At 38.3% G+C, this 19,665-nt stretch overlaps 1 protein-coding gene and 1 long non-coding RNA gene across 7 annotated transcripts in view; one reads left to right on the top strand and one right to left on the bottom strand.

Moving 5' to 3' along the window:
• Positions 1-518: 518 nt before the first annotated feature.
• Positions 519-3,838, bottom strand: LOC130151535 (uncharacterized). Of its 2 annotated transcripts, none has more exons than XR_008822609.1 (4): positions 3,828-3,838; positions 3,483-3,601; positions 1,955-2,170; positions 519-658 (listed from the first exon to the last, which is right to left on the bottom strand). It is a non-coding gene; the product is annotated as an uncharacterized LOC130151535 (long non-coding RNA). The 2 variants fall into 2 exon arrangements; XR_008822608.1 differs by lacking the exon at positions 3,828-3,838 and adding an exon at positions 3,711-3,724.
• Positions 3,839-3,916: 78 nt separating this feature from the next.
• Positions 3,917-19,665, top strand: part of SERAC1 (serine active site containing 1) — a 29,902-nt gene continuing 14,153 nt past the window's right edge. The window contains exons 1-10 of one of the 5 annotated variants that reach the window (XM_056343931.1): positions 4,104-4,404; positions 4,534-4,720; positions 10,432-10,523; positions 11,898-11,934; positions 12,206-12,342; positions 12,670-12,759; positions 13,633-13,764; positions 15,822-15,943; positions 17,424-17,552; positions 18,940-19,053. In XM_056343931.1, the coding sequence (XP_056199906.1) occupies positions 10,433-10,523; positions 11,898-11,934; positions 12,206-12,342; positions 12,670-12,759; positions 13,633-13,764; positions 15,822-15,943; positions 17,424-17,552; positions 18,940-19,053 (852 nt within the window). In that variant the 5' untranslated portion in view covers positions 4,104-4,404; positions 4,534-4,720; position 10,432. Of the gene's footprint in view, positions 4,035-4,103; positions 4,405-4,478; positions 4,721-10,431; positions 10,524-11,897; positions 11,935-12,205; positions 12,343-12,669; positions 12,760-13,632; positions 13,765-15,821; positions 15,944-17,423; positions 17,553-18,939; positions 19,054-19,665 lie in introns of those variants that run through there. The other 4 variants (XM_056343932.1, XM_056343928.1, XM_056343929.1 and 1 more) reach the window with 4 other exon arrangements.

Here is a 19,665-nt window from a genome sequence, read left to right as displayed (position 1 = left end):
GCAGTATCTGACCACACCTTCAACGTACAGAGATGTTCCATCAAGCACAGATCATACTTTCATAGATGTTCTTCACATTCTATCAGTCACACTATAGCCAGATTTAATCAATTCCACAGGAATGTAATGTGTCAGAGGAATTCATATACCATTCCAATACGGAAACATTAATTTTTGGATCATACCATCTTGCAAGATAACAAACCTAAAGGAAAAATGGAGAGCATGCATCAAAATTGTCTAGACAAGTCCTCAAGTGTATAGTTTTAAGGATTTTAATAAAGATACCATAATTTTTCAGAATGAGCAACAAAATCCAATTCAAGAGTATTTTGTCCAAGAAAATTATTCATTTTCTAGAGTAGCCATTTCCACGTAGAACTTACAAACCACAGTGTATCTATTAAAACAGTAACAACCCAAGCTACTGAAATTCACTATTCCAAAACTTGCAGTAATCTCATTTCTCTAATCTTTTTACTTCTGAGTAATAGGAAAAGAGTTCTGGTCCATTAACTCGCCCACTCTCTCCTGGAGGAAGTTAACCAACTCGGCTAATACAAAGACATGAGTTTCATCCAGGTCTTGTATGATGAACTTCTTTCCCAATGCATTTGACTCATCCAAGTAGAGCAGAAACTGCTTCATTGCAGGGTCACTGTAGAGACAAACACACATCAGATCCCACCTGATTGTACTAAGATACAGTTAAACAAAAACCCCACCAACTGAAGACACTTCCAAAGTTCTTTGGGAAATTATTATTAATTTCAAGAGTTGCTCACAACTTGAAGTTTATGAAGCTTTTGAAAAAGTTGCTTCTTTCACAATAGTAATTGCTTGGGTTACTTTAGACACAAAAATAAACTGATAGTGAAGACTAGAGAGGAAAACTGGCTGCTTGATTAGCAAAGGAGTGTCCCTATGCTGCTGTTGGAGTAGCTTAAAAAAACCCAAACAAACCCACCAACCCTTAGTATGGTAAGTTTGACATTACATTTCTGTCTTCAGCAATAGCACCATAAACCCATGTTTTCTTAGAGCTTATTTTTGTTTAAAAGTAACCAGAACCCAGGAGAACATAGATCTCAAAGTAGTAAAGCACAGAGAAAAAGTAGTCATGTATGAACTGTAGATTTATCACACTGTAACCAAACAATCTCTTCTTTTTCATGATGTCACCTTCTAAGTTAAATTTAAATGGTCAGAAGAAAAAAAATTGGAAGTATGGAAATTACAGGTAGTTGAAACAGCTGCATTATACTAAGCAGCTAGATAAAGTGACTTTAAAATATAAACTTTGATCCACTGAAATTTTGAAGAATTCAGATAATATTATTCTGATACTAGTTTTTACAAAATTGAAACAACATGCTCTTTAGTAAAACAATATTTGACTGCAAGAACTGGTGAAAAATATGTGCAAGAAACACAGGAAATCAGAATGAGGTAGCTCGGGACACTTTCAAAATCATGAACATAGTTGTTTTGGCAACACAGTAATTATTAAAAATAATTCTTAGTAACACACTAAATCTTAAAAGAACTTCTTGGTTAATGTTCTCTTAAATGCAGTATGAGGATCAATTCTCCCTTACCTAAAAGTATATATGGTGCAAAGACATGCACTATGAGATCAAGCTCTTCCTCTGCCCCCTATCCAATAACTCCAAAACCAACCTTTAATATTAGCCTCAAACTTGCAGAAGCATGACTACAGTAAGATGAATTTTCAAAGTACAAAGTAATTTTGAGGAAAGGAGAATGGGAAAGTCTGGAAGCTGTATCTTCTTTAGAAGAAACATCATTCACACACTCTAGCATTTAAAAGAAACAGAAGAGTTGAGAAAAATCAGACACCAGAAGAATGTGTTTCCCAGCATTCTTCCACATCCCTCTTTGCAGGGACGTTTAATTTTTGCTTGTTTCATTCAGCTGTACTTCAGTGACTCACATTAGCAGTACTAGATGGCACAAGCTTTTGTCCTAGCTGGTACGACCAGCCTGTATGATGTCAGGCAGTATCTGGAGACTGGTTTGTTTTCACACAATCAACAGAGAACTGTAATCAGTGCCAGAAGATGTATGTCACAGCAGAAACACTGATCTCGTTACAGCACCTGAAGATTATAATCCTCGATATGGTACCTTCAGGAAAGTTTAGCTATTTCTTGGAAGAGCATAGGAAAAAAACCCAAACAACAAAAAAAACCAAAACAAAACCAAAAGAGACCTGCACAACATTTCACTTTTTTATGATTTACATATTCAGAAGTGTCTTTTTTTTTTTTCTTTATTGCTCCCTGTTCATTTGGTATCTTAACATCCTCAGAAAACTGGGTTGTAAAAATCTTTCATCTTAAGTGTAAACAAGGGGCCAGGTTTATAGCAATTCTGCATTTTCTCCTAGGATGGAATTTTGGGCAAAGTAAAGTACAAGGCAAAGATCTGTACACAGATCTTTAAATACATATAAAATAAACACATAAGCTGCAAAATAAAAAAATTTTACTAACTGCTTGAGATTTTAGAACTTCTTGCCTTATCAATCAAGAATTCTGCTCTCAGCATTTTTGTGCAGTCAGCTGCAGGCAGGCAATTTCTTGTGCTTCAGAGGGTTTGTCAATGAACTAGCATGGAGCCGAATTTGAGAAGACAGGCTTTTTGTTATAGCGGAGTTTAAGCTCTGAACTGCTCACACATTGCCATTACACATCCAGATTTCAGGTGGTTAACATCCAGTCAACTGAGAAGTTAGCTGCTGCAAGATCACAGCTGTATCTGGTACATCACAAGAGGTTCAAGGTTCTTCTGCTTTTGTGCAGTCATAATCTGTTAATATGTTTACAACCTAAGTGTCCAGCAGAAATCTTGTACGTCACATAATGCTATGCAATGACCTCACAAATCCTGACTGATGCTTCCTTTTACTTCAGAGGTAACCAGTTACCTGATTCTTAGTCTAGAGACTTCAGATTGTATGAAAATGTGTTTACTGCACATATATCAAAAATGTACTTTTACAAACTACAAGCACATTCCTTTCAAGTACGATCTACAAACAGAGCCACACGTCAGCCTTCAACAGAATTTGGACTCTAGTTCATGAAAAAAGACAGGAAGTGATGAAAGATTCTCTCACCTCCCTCTGGAATCAGTAAAGAAATTATTCACAAACAACAACAACAAACATATTTGTAAACAATATAAAGAACAAGAGGGAACATCTAGTGGTTAAACACAAGTGGAAACCAGTATGTTGGGAAAAAAAAAAGATAGTTTAGAATTAGGATCACCTACAACTGCTTCTCTCCTTCCCCCAACGGCCACACTTTTGTCTGCTTGTTCAGCATCACTCCTCCTCTAAACAACTCCTCTTTTTTTTTTTTGGTCTAGACTCTGAAGTTACTTAGAACACTTTCAGCTCTAACGAAATAAACAGACTACGCCACAATGAGAGACAATCAAGCGCTGTAACTAACCATTCAATCAGAACACCTTTCAGCACATTCACCATCTTCCCAGTTCTCTTACAAACGCTGCACGGAAGAGGCGACAAGCACAGCTCTCGCTTTGGGGTACACACGTCAGCAGAGGAAATCTGAAAGAAAAGGAAACAACGCCTCGGCTGAGCCCTGCGACCCTAGAAGCCAACTCCCGTGCCCCAGGCCGGAGCGCTGCCCGACTACCGGCCCTGCCGCCGCCGGCACCTTGCAGCGGCGGCCCGGGCGGAGACAAGCCCCAACACGCCCCTGGGACGGCCGGGGTCGGCGAACAGGCAGGGCAGACCCCGGCCAGCCGGTCCCGCCGGTCCCGCCGCCCTTCACCTCCGCCGCTGCGGCCTGCCGCTGCCCTGACGACGCAGGCCCCGCGCCGCCGGCCACCGCTGCGCCAGGCGCATGCGCGGCCTCACCCCGCCCCTGCCGCCGCCCCGCGCGCCGCCGCCGGATTGGCCGGGCTGCCTGCAGCGCGCTGGCGTCACAGGGGCGCGCGGGCGCCGGTGCCGGATGCGGGAGGAGAGGCGGAGGCGGAAGGTAGCGGCGGGGGGGCCCGGTAATGGCGGCCGGCGGGGGCGGGCCAGGCCCGGTCGGAGCCGGGCTTCGGGGAGAGACAGGGGGGATCTCAGCCCCGCCGTCGCCGCCGGCCGATGCAGGGGGCTTGTTTACCTCGGAGGGTTTGCGGGGTGGTTTCCCGGTTTAGTATTTATTATTTTAACGATCTCAGCCTCAAAGTCCCTCCGGCTCCGGCAGTCCGCAGTGGCGAGCGCGCCCCGGCCCCGGGTTGCCGAGCGGCGCTGCCCGTCCCGGGCGCGGGGGGGCCCCGGGGGAGCCCGCGCCTGTTAAAAACCTCCAGAAATAACAGTGGTGCCTTAGGCTCCGCTTGCTCCGTGTGAGCGCATAAAAGGTAACAAATGGGGTTTTTTTCCTCCTTTGGAAGGAAGCAGAGAGTTATCCCCGCTTTGCTTTTTGGCCGTTTAGATGTTACGTTGCCTGAAATTCTGTATTTTTTTTTAAATACACCCTGGTTGTGCAGTTGTGAGGCAGCGGTGGGGTAATGGCAGGACCGCTGGCACCCCACCGGCACAGGCCGGCGCAGTCTGTTGCAGACCGTGGAGCTTCCTGAAGCTGGATGCAAAGTGGGGCCTTTTGCATTCTGTTTGTACATCACTAAGCATGTTTGCTCTCGGTCCTGAACAGAGGTTCCTGGCAACAACAAAATGGTACTCACTTTGGCCTCCTGTGTTTGCAGATGCATGTTTTGAATTCAGGGAATTGTGGCACCTGCTGTCACTGAACTGCGTGCTTATTGGAGTTGCAGTCTGTGGTTAGGTAGAAGAATAACGTGCATGCTGTGGTTCTGTGAATAGAGATCATGAGGAATTGCCATAGATGAGACAGTTTGTAGGTGGGAGGGGTGTCGCTGATGGAGTGGTGCACTGCACTGCTAAGGGGGAAGCAACAGTACATCTTATTGATATAAAGTAGCAAGTTAAGGAAGTTCAACCGTAAATGCAACAGGGGTTTAACAAGATTTGATGGCAGGGCACACTTTATTATTTACTGCATGGAGGATGGGGTCAGACATGATTGTCAGGGAGACCCTCCCATTGAGTCATGAGGTTCAGAAAAGACCCTCTTGCATTCTAAACCCCTTCTCAGAGCGGGGTCTTAAGTGCAGCTGGATCTGTTCCTAGTCCCAGACTTGGTCAGTGGTTTATGTCTAAAGGATTATATATGCACAATCAGTCCTTTAAATCACTTAGCTAAGATTTCAGAGTTTAGCATGCTGTTAATCACTTACTGAGATTCTGTTGCGGCAAAGTGTCTCTCAGCCTCTTGAGGGGTGTCGCTGCTGAAGTGGAGATACTGGTACGCAGCCTGCTGCCATGCAGGAGAGCTCAAGCGGCCCTGGGCTGTCCAGTATTTATAAAATAAGATGATTGACTTAATAGTCATATTGCATACCAGCAAGATCTGGGTCACCATTCCAGACAACCCTTGGCTACTATGTTGCCATCTGTCCTCCAAAGTGCAGAGTGAGCTGGATGGATCCATCACAACCTGTACTTGTGGTTATGGCTTAAGCAGAGGGCAGGGGTGGGGGGGAGCATGCTGCCAAACTCTGCCCATAGAGTCAATTCATCGTACCTTCAGAGAGGTCACCTCTTGCCTCTGTGCCATAAATAGTATATTGAAGGTTTGTGTGCTTATAGGTCCATGGTAAGTAGATAGTAAAGCACTGCTATTTGTTGTTTGTTAATTTGTATGTTTTGGATAGTTGAGGTTGGGTTATTTGTTTTGTCATGTATCAAACCTTTATATTTAATATAATTATAAGCCATAAACGTAGTCAGCAAAATCACAACTGAGTGAAGCATAGGATTAAACACTTCTATTGCTTTTGGTGACCATCCAAGAAGAGTTTTCCACCAATCGTGTTCTCAATCCTGCTTCACTCTTTCAAAGGCACGGTATATCTCTTCTGTGCCATGGTGAACAACGATTAGAGTTTTGAGACTGTTGCTTCAGCACTTGGCACAGGTCATCGTGTTGCAGTAGTTTCTTCACCAATGTAAGATTCATTCCGATGGGGATAAGCAATTAATCTAGACTCAGTGTAGAATTGTAACAACTGATAAGATGTAACAGCAGCTGAATAATTAAAGTTGCATCCCATAATTTTAGTAAAGTTACAAACACAAATATTTGAGTGATTACTTGTGTCTACAGTAATGTTATCTACAAATATAAAATCCCAAAGCGTTCTCATACAAATACATCCTATTCCAACATATACAAGTATAGTTTCAGGAGTTTTGTGGGGATGTATTGAAAAATGGCATTTTGTTCAGTGTCAAAACAAATGTCTTGGGCTTTGGTGATGTTAGTCTACAAATAAATCATTGTTCCCATACAACGTGTGCATTAACATCAATAGTTTACCATTTGTTTCCACTTTGTTGGGCCCATACTCATATCTTCTAACGGCTAAAGTATAGCTCTTGTGATTTAATCCTAACGCAATGATTGGGAATACGGTATATACTGAAGCATTGCATATGGTTAAGACAAAAGCTGTGGCCTTATCACTGATGGGATCGTAAGTGAAATTGGCTAAATACCCCCAAGAATGGAATTCTTTTTCAAATTTAGTTGCATTATCCCAAATTACCTTTCAAATTTCAGTGGGTAAAGTACCTTCTTTATTTTCTCTTACAGTTGCTGCTACCATAGATTGTGTCTGCAATTGAGCTTGAATACAACTAAGAGCTAGAGAAACATTGGTTTTGGATATTTGTATATATTGAGATATTTGTATATCCACAATCCGTTGGTGGTCCCTTTGATTAATTCTTTTCCACTGAGGCAATATATCAGATAAGAGCCATTGGTTATGTGGTTACCCAGTGCTAACAGAGAGGACTGCAGTGGGTGTTCTGATTTGTTTAAATTGCTTGTGCTCAGTTTATAGCAACATGAACACATGTTCCATTTGCCATCCTGCAGGGTGCTGTAAGAGAAAATAGAGATTTTGTTTAGTTGAGAGAGTCCGAACACGTTACCCCATTAAAAAGAAGGAAAAAATCTATAGTGTAGTAGTTCTGTGTTTTGCACCACTGCCAATCAGTGGCTTCCCAGGCAAGTGGTCCACAAGGTTTAGTTAAGACATAGGCACAGTACCTCTGGATGGTAGGTTGACCATAACAGGCTATCCTGGCTGTAATGTTGTTAGTTCTCTTTTCCCAATAAGTGGAGTGCTAAGCTCAATTTTTGCAAAGGATGGTTGGCTTACAGGGCCCTCAGTAGGCCCGTATTCATTATTTAATTTATGGAGTACTTTGGGAAGTCTCATATCCCATTGAGCCTCATGTGGTTTGAGATTCCTTTTCAATAAGCCATTAGCTCTTTCTGCCATCCCATTTGATTGAGGGTAGTATGGGGTATGGAATACCCATTTAATTTCCTCTTGTTTTGCCCAGTCTTGCACTTCCTTACACGAAAAATGCATTTTTTTGCTTTGGGTAGCATCATTGCTTTGAGTAACATCAGAAGTAGGTAGATTTGAGAACCAAAACGATAGCCCTTGCACTGTATTTTGCCCATTGGCTTTCTGACACTTAGTTGCTATAAGCAAACCGGAGACTACTTCCACTCCTGTGAGGATGTATTGATACTCCGCAGAGGATTTGAATGGTCCGATATAATCGATTTGCCATGTAGACCATACGGTTTTCCTTCATTGATATGTAGAGATGGTGCTTTAGCAGGGTGATCTGCTTGTTATTCCAGTCTACACTGAGGACATTCTGTAAGAATAGTTTCAATGTTTATAGTGAAATAGTTTTTCTGTTTATAGGCCAGCCTTCACTCTGTGCAGCAAAGTAAAGGGCTTCTTTACTTGTGTGGCCCAAGTTTTGATGTAACCATTCTCCCAATCAATACCACTCAGAATTTACGGTGATTTTCCTAATTTTAGTTAGCTCATCTACCTTTTGATTCCACTTTGTGGCTGGTTGATTGTCCTTAGCATAAGCTTTTACCCATCCCATCTTGAAAGGTGTTTTCCTGGCTATATCTAGTAATAATTGCCAATCACTGTTTCTCTAAACTGGGCATCTATTTACCTCCGAATTCAAGGTTTCCATTGACAGAGCCACTGTGTGACACCAGCCCACACAGCACAAGAGTCTACATGCATGATTTTCTGTGCTCTTATTTCTCCTACTTGTGCACTGCCTTCACCTTCTATTACTTGTTGCCGATAGTAATATCTAATACAATGGCCTTATGTTGTTGTTGGGGGGGGGGGGGCGGGCACACCGCCACAGGAGGTATCTCCAGATTACGGATTAATAATGTCTTAAAAGTGTTTTGTAGTGTTGTGTACTCTGTTGAAGTGAATGGATAAAACAGAGTACTGAAATGACAGAAGCTGAAAAGTTGTCTGCTGTGATTATGGCAGTGCTGGGGTGATGCTGACATTTTTCTGAATCGCCTTAATATAGGCAAGAAGGAAGGGAAAAATCAAAACTTTTGGGGAACAGGAAAAGAGGGAAGACATATTAGTGGAAGGAAATAAAAGAAGTCCCCTTATTAGAGAAATTGGACACTGATACTAGAAGGAATATAAGGTCTTTTTTTGGTCTGTAGAGATTACCTTAAATTCAAGGAGAATATCAGGGGCTCCCATATTTCAAGGTCAGATTTACTGATCAAGATTTACACACATGACGTTTTGTCATTTTGAGTTAATTGTCATTGTGGTAATATAGATTTAATTTGACATTTAATAAGGACATCTATGTTTCCAACATAATAATTTGATAAATATGTGAGGGCGAGTGGTGTGGTTTGAAATCCGTTTGAACAGATTAACTTAGTATTTCAGTCGTGTAAATGTACTAAGATGTACTAACAGACACTAAAATTTCACTTACTATAAAATAAGAATTTCATGTTACTTATCCAGTGTATGCAAAAAGGTTTTTTTGTGTATTTTGTGATTGTTATAAATGTTTAATATTCTTTCGGGATTTTAGCATAATTCTTGTGCTAAAAATACTACATTTCTGTCTGCTAAGACTTGAGATTAAGTAGCATGCAGAACTTGATTGTTGTGGGTTGCCAAAGCCAATTTGCTTATTTTCATAAGTTAGGTTTTTCTTATATAAATCAAATGTAAAGGCAGTAACTTTTGCTAATATATAAAATGTTAAATATATGTGAGTGGTAGAAACAGGAATTAGTGGCTTTTGCCTGGCCTAAATTGCCTTGGTTTTTGGTGCTTGACTAATACAACTATACTTTCCTTGAACCCCATTGTGCAGAGGTTAAGACACAGTCTTGATGGAAGTGGAAGAAAGTTGCAGCACGTTTGTCTTAACTCGTCTTCCTACCTGTAAAATGGGAAAATTCAATGCCTTGCATCATAGATAGATCAGAAGAAAAATCTGAAAAAAAAAAATATTCATGTTTTTGAAGAATTCCAATACAACTTTTGTGGAGACCGTTACTATCAAGAATATTCATGATTGCATTGTGTTGATTGTACATTCAGAACTTTGGTAGTTCTAAAATGCATCGTGTGTTTGGAGAAAGTATTCTAGTTTGATTTCAGCATTCAGTGAGTACAGGTGCAATTTGTCAGTATTCTGTGTCTTCGTAATGTTGAATTGCTAAAGCCTTAATTCTAGGAAAGGTTCTCATCTTCTTCATGGCTATGGCTAGATTTTCATTCATGCATGTGTAAGAATTTTTCGAGAACAAGATGTGTGCTCTAATTTTTAGCTGTAAGTATGCCCTATGAGTTTCATGAGCCCATAGAGTTAGAGCATTTTAGGACCAATACTTATTTTTAATTGTGGAGTTTTTACATTCTTGAAATATTAGTCAGATTTGACCTTTAAAAGCGAAAGTATGTAGTAGTTCTGGAGCCTTGTTAGTCAAAATAGAAGACTTACCTACTAATCTAATATGAATTTTAAAAGTAGTTGGTTACTGAGTTGTATTTAAGCCCACATCATATTGAGTAATGTTGTAGTGGAGATATGACTGTATCTGAGACGTAAGGGAGAATTATTAAGAAGTAGGGAAAGGAGACTTACAAGCAGAGAAGGTAATTGGAGATACATACTCACAAAAATCAACAGTAACATATAATTGTATGAAAAACTGCTTTAAACTTTTGATGTAATTGAAATGCAGCCTATTAAATTGAGGAATTTATAGACTTCTTTAATTAAAGCTCTTTATATGGAGTGAAATGGCGCAAATATGGTTTATTGTGACCTTTGCTGTAATTCATGACTTTCGTATCATGACCTTTGCTGTAAAAAGACAGGAAAAAAAAACTGCTACAGGTTTTCTGCTGAAATTCCTAAATAAATAATTACTTTTTTTTTTTTTTTTTTTTTTTTTTTGTATTACACAGAATGTCAGTGGCCGCTTACTGTATATTTTGCTATAGACAAATAGGGACTTCTGGTCCAGCCACAAAAACACACCTACCCTGGAATGATATCAGTAAGTACAGTTCTATATGTATTGACCTGAGGTGTTAATAAAAAGGAAAAATCTGTGTTGGTATGATGCCATGCATAATTAAATGATACTAAAGATCTAAATCCCTGAATACTTTGTGATCAAAAACTTTTATTTGCCTCAAGTGGATGTCTGCTTCTGACTTTGCTTTGCATAGTGATACATAAAATGACACCAGCAGATTATCTGGGATTAGAACACAAGATGAGGGTCCCCCCCTAGTTGCAATCTCATTAAACTGTTTTAAACTCCATTTTGTATCTTTCTTTTTTTTTAACCTGTAGAGCCATGAAACAATTACATCCATAAACTGTGAATAAAGTTTGAATAAAGTTTGTTTCTATTGTTTCTTCCTCCTTGTTTACTTATACAAGTTCTGCAGTTTTTTCTGTTTAGTTTCTCCTTTCTTTGGTGCCTTCTGTATAGTATGACAATTCTTACAACTCTACAGTTTATTTTTGAGCATTAAAAGATAGGATATTTCCATTTCTGCTCTACAGGAAGCATTGCATATTTTTGCCTTTTCAACCTTCTCTGCCAGTTATTTCTTCAACATGTAGCTGCCTCCTGTCTGCATGCAAAATTCTTATGGTCTTGCAAAGACAGAACCTGGTGGCAGTGGTTGTGGGGCAAATCTCCCAGTTCACGCTGAGGAGGAGAAATTTTTCATGATAGGTGAGATGTGTTCCATTCGGTTTGCTGCTACTGGTAATAATAGAGTTTCTCTGTACTGAGATCCTTACATCTGTATAATCAGCTCAGCATTGTCCAGGTAAAATAGTGCAAATCTGGCAAGAATCATTAGACTTAAAGGGGAAACTATTGCAAGTGACGTGTTTATTCAGCTGTTTGCTTTATGAATTAGATTCAATGGAATTATTTTAAAAACATGTATTTTCTTAGGGAAACCTGGCAGGACTTTTCAAAGAACATACATACTCCTGTATGTATTTATATACATCAAAGAAATACCCATGCCATGTAAGAAAAAATTAACTGCTTAAAATAATCTAGAGTTCCAAATGAATGCTAGTGATAGCAGCAGGGAGAGTTTACTGTTGATTCCTGGAGCTAAGCAACAAATGTAGTTGATAGGTAGCAATACTCAAAGTAAGTAGCAGTTGCAGGATACGTGTTTTATCATCTTGCTTAGGAGAGCAGGAAATTCTAATCAGGTAATGTTTTCTCTATTTGTAAATTTAGGTAATGATTACCTGAAAGCCAGAGAGCAATAGAAAAAATTTAAAAAGCTTACTTTTAATGGCTAACATTCTTATTATCTGGTGATCAAATGCTAATTATGTTTATGTTGAGATGATGCACACAACTTTGACATTAATTTTTCATTTTTTCAAGGAAAAATTGCAAAGGTAACTGGATCCCTTATACTAGGGTAAGTTGTAACTGATAAGCATATATGTAATTTATGTATATAGTTAAAATTTTAATTAATGTGTCTTTCAACAAATCTGACAATATTAAGGGACCTTTAGACATGGTAGAATATAGTTTTCTCTGGTAGTTATTAGTCAAGCTTTTTAGAGTCTTGTATTTGCTAAATTAAAATAATCTGCAGACTATTTTTATACCAAAATGATTGTTAATATATTTTTGCCATCATATTTTTAAATTAATATTCACATGCAGTTTTCTTTTATTTAAAGAGGCTTTGTATTCATTACATATGAAGTCCTGTCCTTAAAGAAGTTATTGCAAATTGATACTCAAGCTATACATCAAGAGAAACTTAAATCTTATGTATATGTACGTACAACTTCTCTAAATCAAAGCGAGTATCAAGGTAAGATGCATAATTGTTTGGATTCTAAAAATACAATTTTAAGAGAATAGAATGTTTCTGGAAGTCAGCCTTATTTAAGGAAAGTTATATTTCCTGAGATCTGTTGCAAAAATAATATTCTTCACAATGTCACCAAATTTATTTTAAGCTGGTGGCTGTTTTTTTAAGATAGTTGTTTACATCCAATTCGCTATATATGAGATAATTCTCTCTCTATATATCCATATGTATATGTGTGTATATATATAATTTTTTTGATAAATATGTGGAAAATAATATGAGAGAACTGTCCTTCAGACTTCCAGTAATCTAAAAATACTCTTGTAGGGATCACGTACCAAGCTAGAAAAGAAATCCATAAAGCAGTGAGGAAAATTCTAGAAACAGAAGCTAAAATTTTCCGGAGACCTTTTAATGGTATGTATTGAAAGCATGCTTTATCTATGACTATTATTTTTGAATAGTAAAATGTAAGCTTTTTAGAAAGAAAATATTTTTTATTACAAACTTAGCACGTTCTGTTTGAAACAGTGGTAATATTACTTACAGTTTTCTATATTTATACAGAATATTAGTATATTTTCTATGTATTAAAACTATTCCTTAAAGTAAATAAAAATGATGGTTAAGAAGAGATTTGGGAAATTTTTTTGCCTATTTCAGAAGAGATTTGAAGTTTAAGATACCAGTTCTGTGTACAAAAGGTGTTTGGGGGATGAAATACTCTCAAAATTTCAGTTTATAAAAGTAGGTTATGATTTCATCAGAATTGCCAATATTAACTGAAAGCAGCACAGTCTTTCTATAAGTGTGTCACTGCTTTATAGAGTAATTTAAAAGAACTTCAGTTCATACAAAAAACTGTGTTCTTGAGGCATATTATCTATTTTCATTTAACTCTGGTAAAAGATTATAAAAATATGTACCTCCACCGTCATACTGTGAAATTAGTTGTTCAAGGTCAGAGCCTCAACGCTTGCCAACCATTTCCAGCTCCTGCTGGAAGCTGGCAATCCTGGTTGGTAAGTGCTAGTCAGTAGTGTATGTAACACATACATGAAATATCAGCTCAGTGCCACTAAAATTAATCAAAACCATCCTATTTAAGCATCAACATTTTGCTGATGTCATTCTGTCATTGATTATTGTAATAATTTAATATGAAAATATTACACGTAGTGTTAACTAATATGTAAACATTGAACAGATACTGGTTTTTTTACTCAATAAATAGAAATGTGACTATTAAAATTAATAATCACTTGGGTTTTATTTGTTTCCTGGTGAAAGAACAATTCAGTACATTTGATGGAGAAGATCATGAATGTGCCTTATGGCTTCTCTTAAAGAGAAGTCAGTCAGAAGACAAAGAGGTCCGACTGCAGGCTGTAGAAGACCTGGCAAAGAACAATCACTGGCATGGTAATGTTTGCTGATGTAGCCTGATTCATCCCAGAAATACAATAAAGTCTTAGCTGTTCCAAGTCTGCTGCTAACATGAAAAAAAGCTAGTATCTGCCAGAAGTGTGAATACACTGAAATTTGGTCTAAAGTGTGTGTGGGGTTATTTACATTTCAGGTTATTGTTCTTTCCTAATACCCTGAAACAGAGCGCGCGTCTGCAGCGGAGTCTTTCTCTGTTCCCTGCCAGAGCAGCGCAGCCACTGCTGTGGTGTGGGAGAGCAGTTCGTGTACATTAGTTCCTCGCTTTTTCTGTTGGGACTGTGAACACAGTCACAAGTTCTGGCAGTGATTTTTATAAGACACTGTCAGAGTGACTTTAAGGCCATAATTAAGTTACTAAAAATTGGTTAGGAGCTGATAGTAATAGCAAGGTGGTAGTGATAAACTAGAGGTAGAGGACTTGTATGTGCAAGCAGTATTTGTAAGCTGTTTTCCACCCTAGTTATTATTTAATAGTAATAAGTTCTCCCTGTTGCTCTAGGAGCAAATATCCTTGAAACCCAAAGTGAAGGGGTGGGGTGTGTATATGCACGTCCTCCTCCCCCCTGCATTGCTAGTCCGCATAAAATACGCAACACACTAATCTTGACTCTCGTTCTGGTAATCTAGTCAGTCGAGGACTTCACTCTCCCAGTGCAATTCCACACCCATGGGTTTTATCTTGTTTCAGATTACCTGTTTAAAATTCTAATTAATTTCCCTGAGCAATTTTAAAGTGCTGTTTGAGAACACTTGAAAGCTAGGTTGTGCAAAACCTGAAGTTTTGTGTACTCTTTTAGTGTAACTGACTCATGTTTCTAGAATACTGTCTGTTAGCAGGTGTTCTCAGGATCTCAGTAGACGATGGCCAGTACTTGGGAATCTAGTTGCTTTTTGTTACCTCCTTTTCTCTGTAGTGCTCGTTGCTGTAATATTTGGATGTTTCACAAACACTAATTATTCTTGACAACTACCTCATGAGGAAAATGGACTTTTTTTTTTTTTTTTTTTTTTTACCTGGTATTCCAAAACTGAGTCCAAAAGGTTAAGACTGAAAGTATGGGCTAACTTTTCACAGCTAGGACCAAATTGTTCAGCATACCTGTTACCGTAAATACAATATTTCGCTTATCCAAAGCTCAGCTTCAGTGACTTCAGTTTGCAGCTGTAAGTGATCTGCACCAATGAAAAAATACAGCCAATATGTGACTGTGAAAACTGCATTTTAAATGGCTTGTCAGTTTTGTTCTAGAATTGTTTAATGGTAACAAGGATAGAAACACATTTTTATGTGAAAAAAGTATTGGTCCATTTTAAATTTCTTTTCTCTTCCTTCGGTTTGTTACTTAATTTCAATATGTAATTTTGGATTTCTCCAGCTATGAAGTAGGTAGGTTTTTGAAAGGAACAGTAGTTACTGTTTAAATCTGTTTTCCCTTCAGTAGGAGAACTGAAAGTCTTGTCTTGTGTCTTCAGTAAGGAAAGGCTACTTAAAATTGTACTGTGGTGCTATCCTGACTTTTCTAAGGTCACCAGATTTTGTGACATTAACAATTTTATTGAAGTGTGCCTTTTGTATTGTTTAAAATTATGTGTCTGTGTCTTTGCAGCATTTGGATTTAAGGCTCTGGGTTTAAGTACTGTATGCAGAAAAAAGTATGCAAGATGCCTTTCAAATTTTAACTCAGGCGCAGGGGATTAAGCTAGAGTTTGTAGTCCTCGTGTTCCTTTCACAGTGGCAAAACTGAACGTTTGCTTTTGCTTGTGTTCATCTTATATCTGAGGACCTATATCAAACTGGTCTATAATGAGCAGTTGATGGCCAGGTGTATTTCAGCTCTGTATAGTGCTGGTCTAACATCTGCAGGTTTTATGTTTTGGAACTGTGGTTACAAAATCAGAGCTTGTTTCAGCAGATTGCAGAGAGGCGGTTCTTTTTTGAGTATGTTTACAAAGTAGATCAGAAATTACATTTAAAACCAAATGAAATATTTAAGGTTAGTTTTAACCCTAACACTGAAATTTTTGTACTACAGATTATCAGTATGGTACAGTTGCCCAAATCTGCGATCAAAGGACTGCTATAGGTTTGGCTCGATCCAAAGATATTGACCTTCGCTTTTTCCTGCCTCCACCACCGCTGCCAAAAATAAAGAATGTAAGTAAATGAAAAGTAGGTAGTAGAGGATTTTTGCTTGCTTGTTTGTTTTTAATGCTTTTGTTGTTGGTAACCATACTGAAGTGGAATTCTTCTGAAGTAACTAATGAGTAGTAAAATTAAGACTGAAATACAAAACTACAACATAGTGGTATACCCCTGGGGTATAGCTGCATTAGTGAATGGCGTGATGGAAGGAAATAAGGATAGGAGGGAGGATTCATCAATTATTGATGTCCATACCTCATATTTAGCAGCAGTGAAGTTTGAGCCAGTTATCAGTCTGGTACACGCGCTGCCCATCTGTACCTAATAGACAATGTGGAGCAGTCTTACATGAAGTCACCCTAGATTGCCTTGTTGATAACTGACAGAATCCTACAGGTATTGATCACTCTTGGAGGCCTTTGCATCCTCAGTGCTAGTGTGGTGCTCTGCTGTAGGCCCACCTCTTTATTGCCAGCTTTTGGGTACCAACAAATCTGTATTGGATAGATTTGGACTTGGTTTGTTTTTATGTTAATTAGTAAGTATATTTGATGATTGGAGCAATCATGTCATCATATCAGCTTCTTCAATAAACAGAATTGGCACACAAAGCATAATATAAGAGGTCTTTTGTAATGCTACTGAAATGAATGCTGGCAGAAGTCCCTGTCAGTGAATACAGACTATCCTTAACCAATAAAACTCTGAAAACCAGCTGTGATTGGTAGTGATATTCTCAGTTTTTGCCTTCTTACCTTTGTAACATTACGTGACAGTGGATCTGTACTTGTCAGTCCTGAAGTACTAAGTTATTTTAATATATGGTTGTATATATACTTTATTTTTACAGCGGTATGATCGGTAGGTCATTAAAGCCAAGACTTCCCAATCTGCTGCTTAGGAAGTTGAAGCAAATCATTGTGGCTGCAAGTGTGGCCCTGCACGTCAGATACGTCTCGGTCTCTTATTGTAGCAAGGATTAGAATAACTGCAAGTTCCATGACTGTGGGCAGATAAAATTACTTTGTTGAATCTGTTTTCCTGTCACCTACGCTGGATTATTAAATGAACATCTATATGATTTTTTTTAAGATAAAAGAGTAAATGAAATGTTGTCAATGTTTTTTACTAGTAACTTATACATTCATTGTAATGGAGCAGCACCAAAATTACTGTGTAGTTAAGGGTGAACTTTTAAGCTTTTTGTGCCAAGAGGAGCTGTTTTTTCTTTTGCCCTTTGGCCCTGTTAGAATAAGGCCACCAAAGTTTAAAGCTTGCTTTTCATCAGTCATTTGGTGGGTTTAGAATTACCAGTTTCCAAAATCTTACAGGTGTAACTATTAAACCAAAGTTGCAGAGCACTCAACTCCAGGGTTTGTATTTTATGGCCTTATTAATATGGCTGTTTCCATTATTTAAGATCTTTCTTTTCTCTGTGTTTTGCTTCATGCTTTGAACATAACTAAAAGCTATTTGTGCTTTCTGCTCACAGGATTATCCCATAGAAGATGAACTTCGCTTGTTGTTAGTATCTTTACCTCAGACTGATCTTGATCCATGTGTCCAGTACTTCACGTCTCTTGCTTTACGTGAAAGTAGTCAGACTCTTGCTGCGCAAAGAGTGAGTTTCCACTTGCAGAATACAACTATCTGGGTTCTTTGTTCCTGCAGAGCTCAAAAGATACACACCTATTTCCATATTTTTGAGCATCATAAGAGGGAGAGAAATACAGAAACTTTGTGACTGTACAACATAAGTAAACTCTCTTCTACATACAATCTGTCTGTTTGAAAGCTTGTTTTGTCTTTCCCAGCTGTACTAGTTGGTCCAGTGAAAGATTCTGTCTTTACTTACAAGCCTTCCCATAAAGTAGATATTTCAACATTTTTGTCCGGAACATTTCCTTCCTCTTGCAGTGCTCATAAAACGATTTTTCACATTTCCTCTTACTGTCGTTTGAGTGTTCTTTGAGTGCTGAGGTGATGAAACCTCTATTAAGTCTTACTAGCAAACTGATAAGTTATTAGCACACTTTAAATAGTAAACTCTGTTATATCCCATGGAAATGCCTTCCTGTAACAGGTCACTGTTGCCAAAAACCAGAATTGGAATAGTCTAGTAGTCTGTTTGGGCTTATAAAGTAGGAATTCTTCAACTCTGCCTAGCAACTTCCTAAGTGGCTTTAGGAACATCATTTAAAATGCCATTATTGCTTAAAAATAATAATCATAATGCCAGTGTCATCCACTATTTCTTGTGCTTTTTATTTTTGTATCAAAAAGTTGTGGCTTTTTAAATTGGTGATTATTATTTTTTTGCAGTAGTAAAAATGACTGTCATATTTTAATAATGATGCCTGACAGGCTTTGTTTAGAGATTTCAGAGTGCAATAACTCGTTATTTCCTATGACACAGTTATGTGTAATATTTTTTCACTGTCACTCCTTTATCGTTTTCACAGGCAGAGCTCTTGCTACAAAGGGAGCTTTGGTGGGCCACCACACTTGGAAGCATTTTGATAATCACTGTGTTCTAGAAAACTGTTTTTTATTAAGGTTATGCTGGTCTTCCTGCTGCGTGATTAAGGGAGAGTGGTCTTCAGAGTGCGCTACATGTCGAAGACTTTTTTTCCTCCTCTTCTCATTTTTGCAGCTGTGGAAATCTAGACACAGTCTGATTCTTGGGTTTTTTTATGCTTAAGCAAACAAATTTAAAAGAAAACAATCATTAACAAAATGAAAATCCTATATTCTCCCCCTTTATTGTATGTTTCGATGTTAATAGACTATGGAGACTACTGACTGAAAATCTAGTTTTCAATTAAAAATCGTAGACATTTTTATGCTGTACTGCTCTGTAATTTGTACTTTTTGAAATGTACATGCATGTTGTGCACACTTTATAGCAATCTCTATAGATTATTACATACTTAATGTTTTAGTTTATAAATGCTTATTTTGTGTAGCCGTTTGGAACGTGGTATAATTTTTACTGATTCTCATTTCAGGGAGGCTTGTGGTGTTTTGGAGGAAATGGACTTCCATATTGTGAGACACTGAGTAAAATCCCTTCAGAGACAGTGGAACTCTTTTGCTTGCAAGCTTTAGTACAGCATTCTAAGGTAATTTGTCCTTTAAACTAGAACTGAAAAACTACATTTATAAACATTCCTTTCTAATGCTCTCTCATATTGGGAAGGAGTTGCCATTTCCTTGTCTCCTCCCCCTCCCCCTTTCGAATGGATTTTTGGACAGTTGAGACCGGTGTGAATTGGAAGGCAGCATAACAAACTTTTTTTCTCATGGGAAGTGTATGTAAGTTGTTATTGTTTCTAATTAGCCTGTGTAAGTTCACCTGTAGTGTACCTGTGTGTATCCTTCAAGAAATAAAAGGGCAGCTCTGACACAGAAAAGCAGTAGAGAATGCCTGGAGTCCGGGTGGCTTTAACAAGCCTTTTCTGTGTAGGGCTACCTCCTGCTGACACTCAAAAGTCATTGAAGATGGATATCATGAGGAAACACTTTGTGTTTCCAGTCTGCAGTCTTTCAGTAAGCAAGATACTGATGACGTGAAATTCTCAGTGCAAAGTATGTGTGGGTTTGTCTGAGCTGATGTACATCAGTTCAGAGAGTTTACAAGTGGTCTTTTCTTATTACTCTCAATCTAACTTCAGTGCCAGGTTTCCAGAAAGCAGAGTAGCCTCATGAATTCACCTAAGAAGCCAGACTGGGAT

This window comes from Falco biarmicus, chromosome 6 (genome assembly GCF_023638135.1).
Source record: "Falco biarmicus isolate bFalBia1 chromosome 6, bFalBia1.pri, whole genome shotgun sequence".
Taxonomy (NCBI): Eukaryota; Metazoa; Chordata; class Aves; order Falconiformes; family Falconidae; genus Falco; species Falco biarmicus.
Note: the sequence above shows the minus strand (reverse complement) of the source record. Positions and strands in the feature narration are given on the sequence as shown.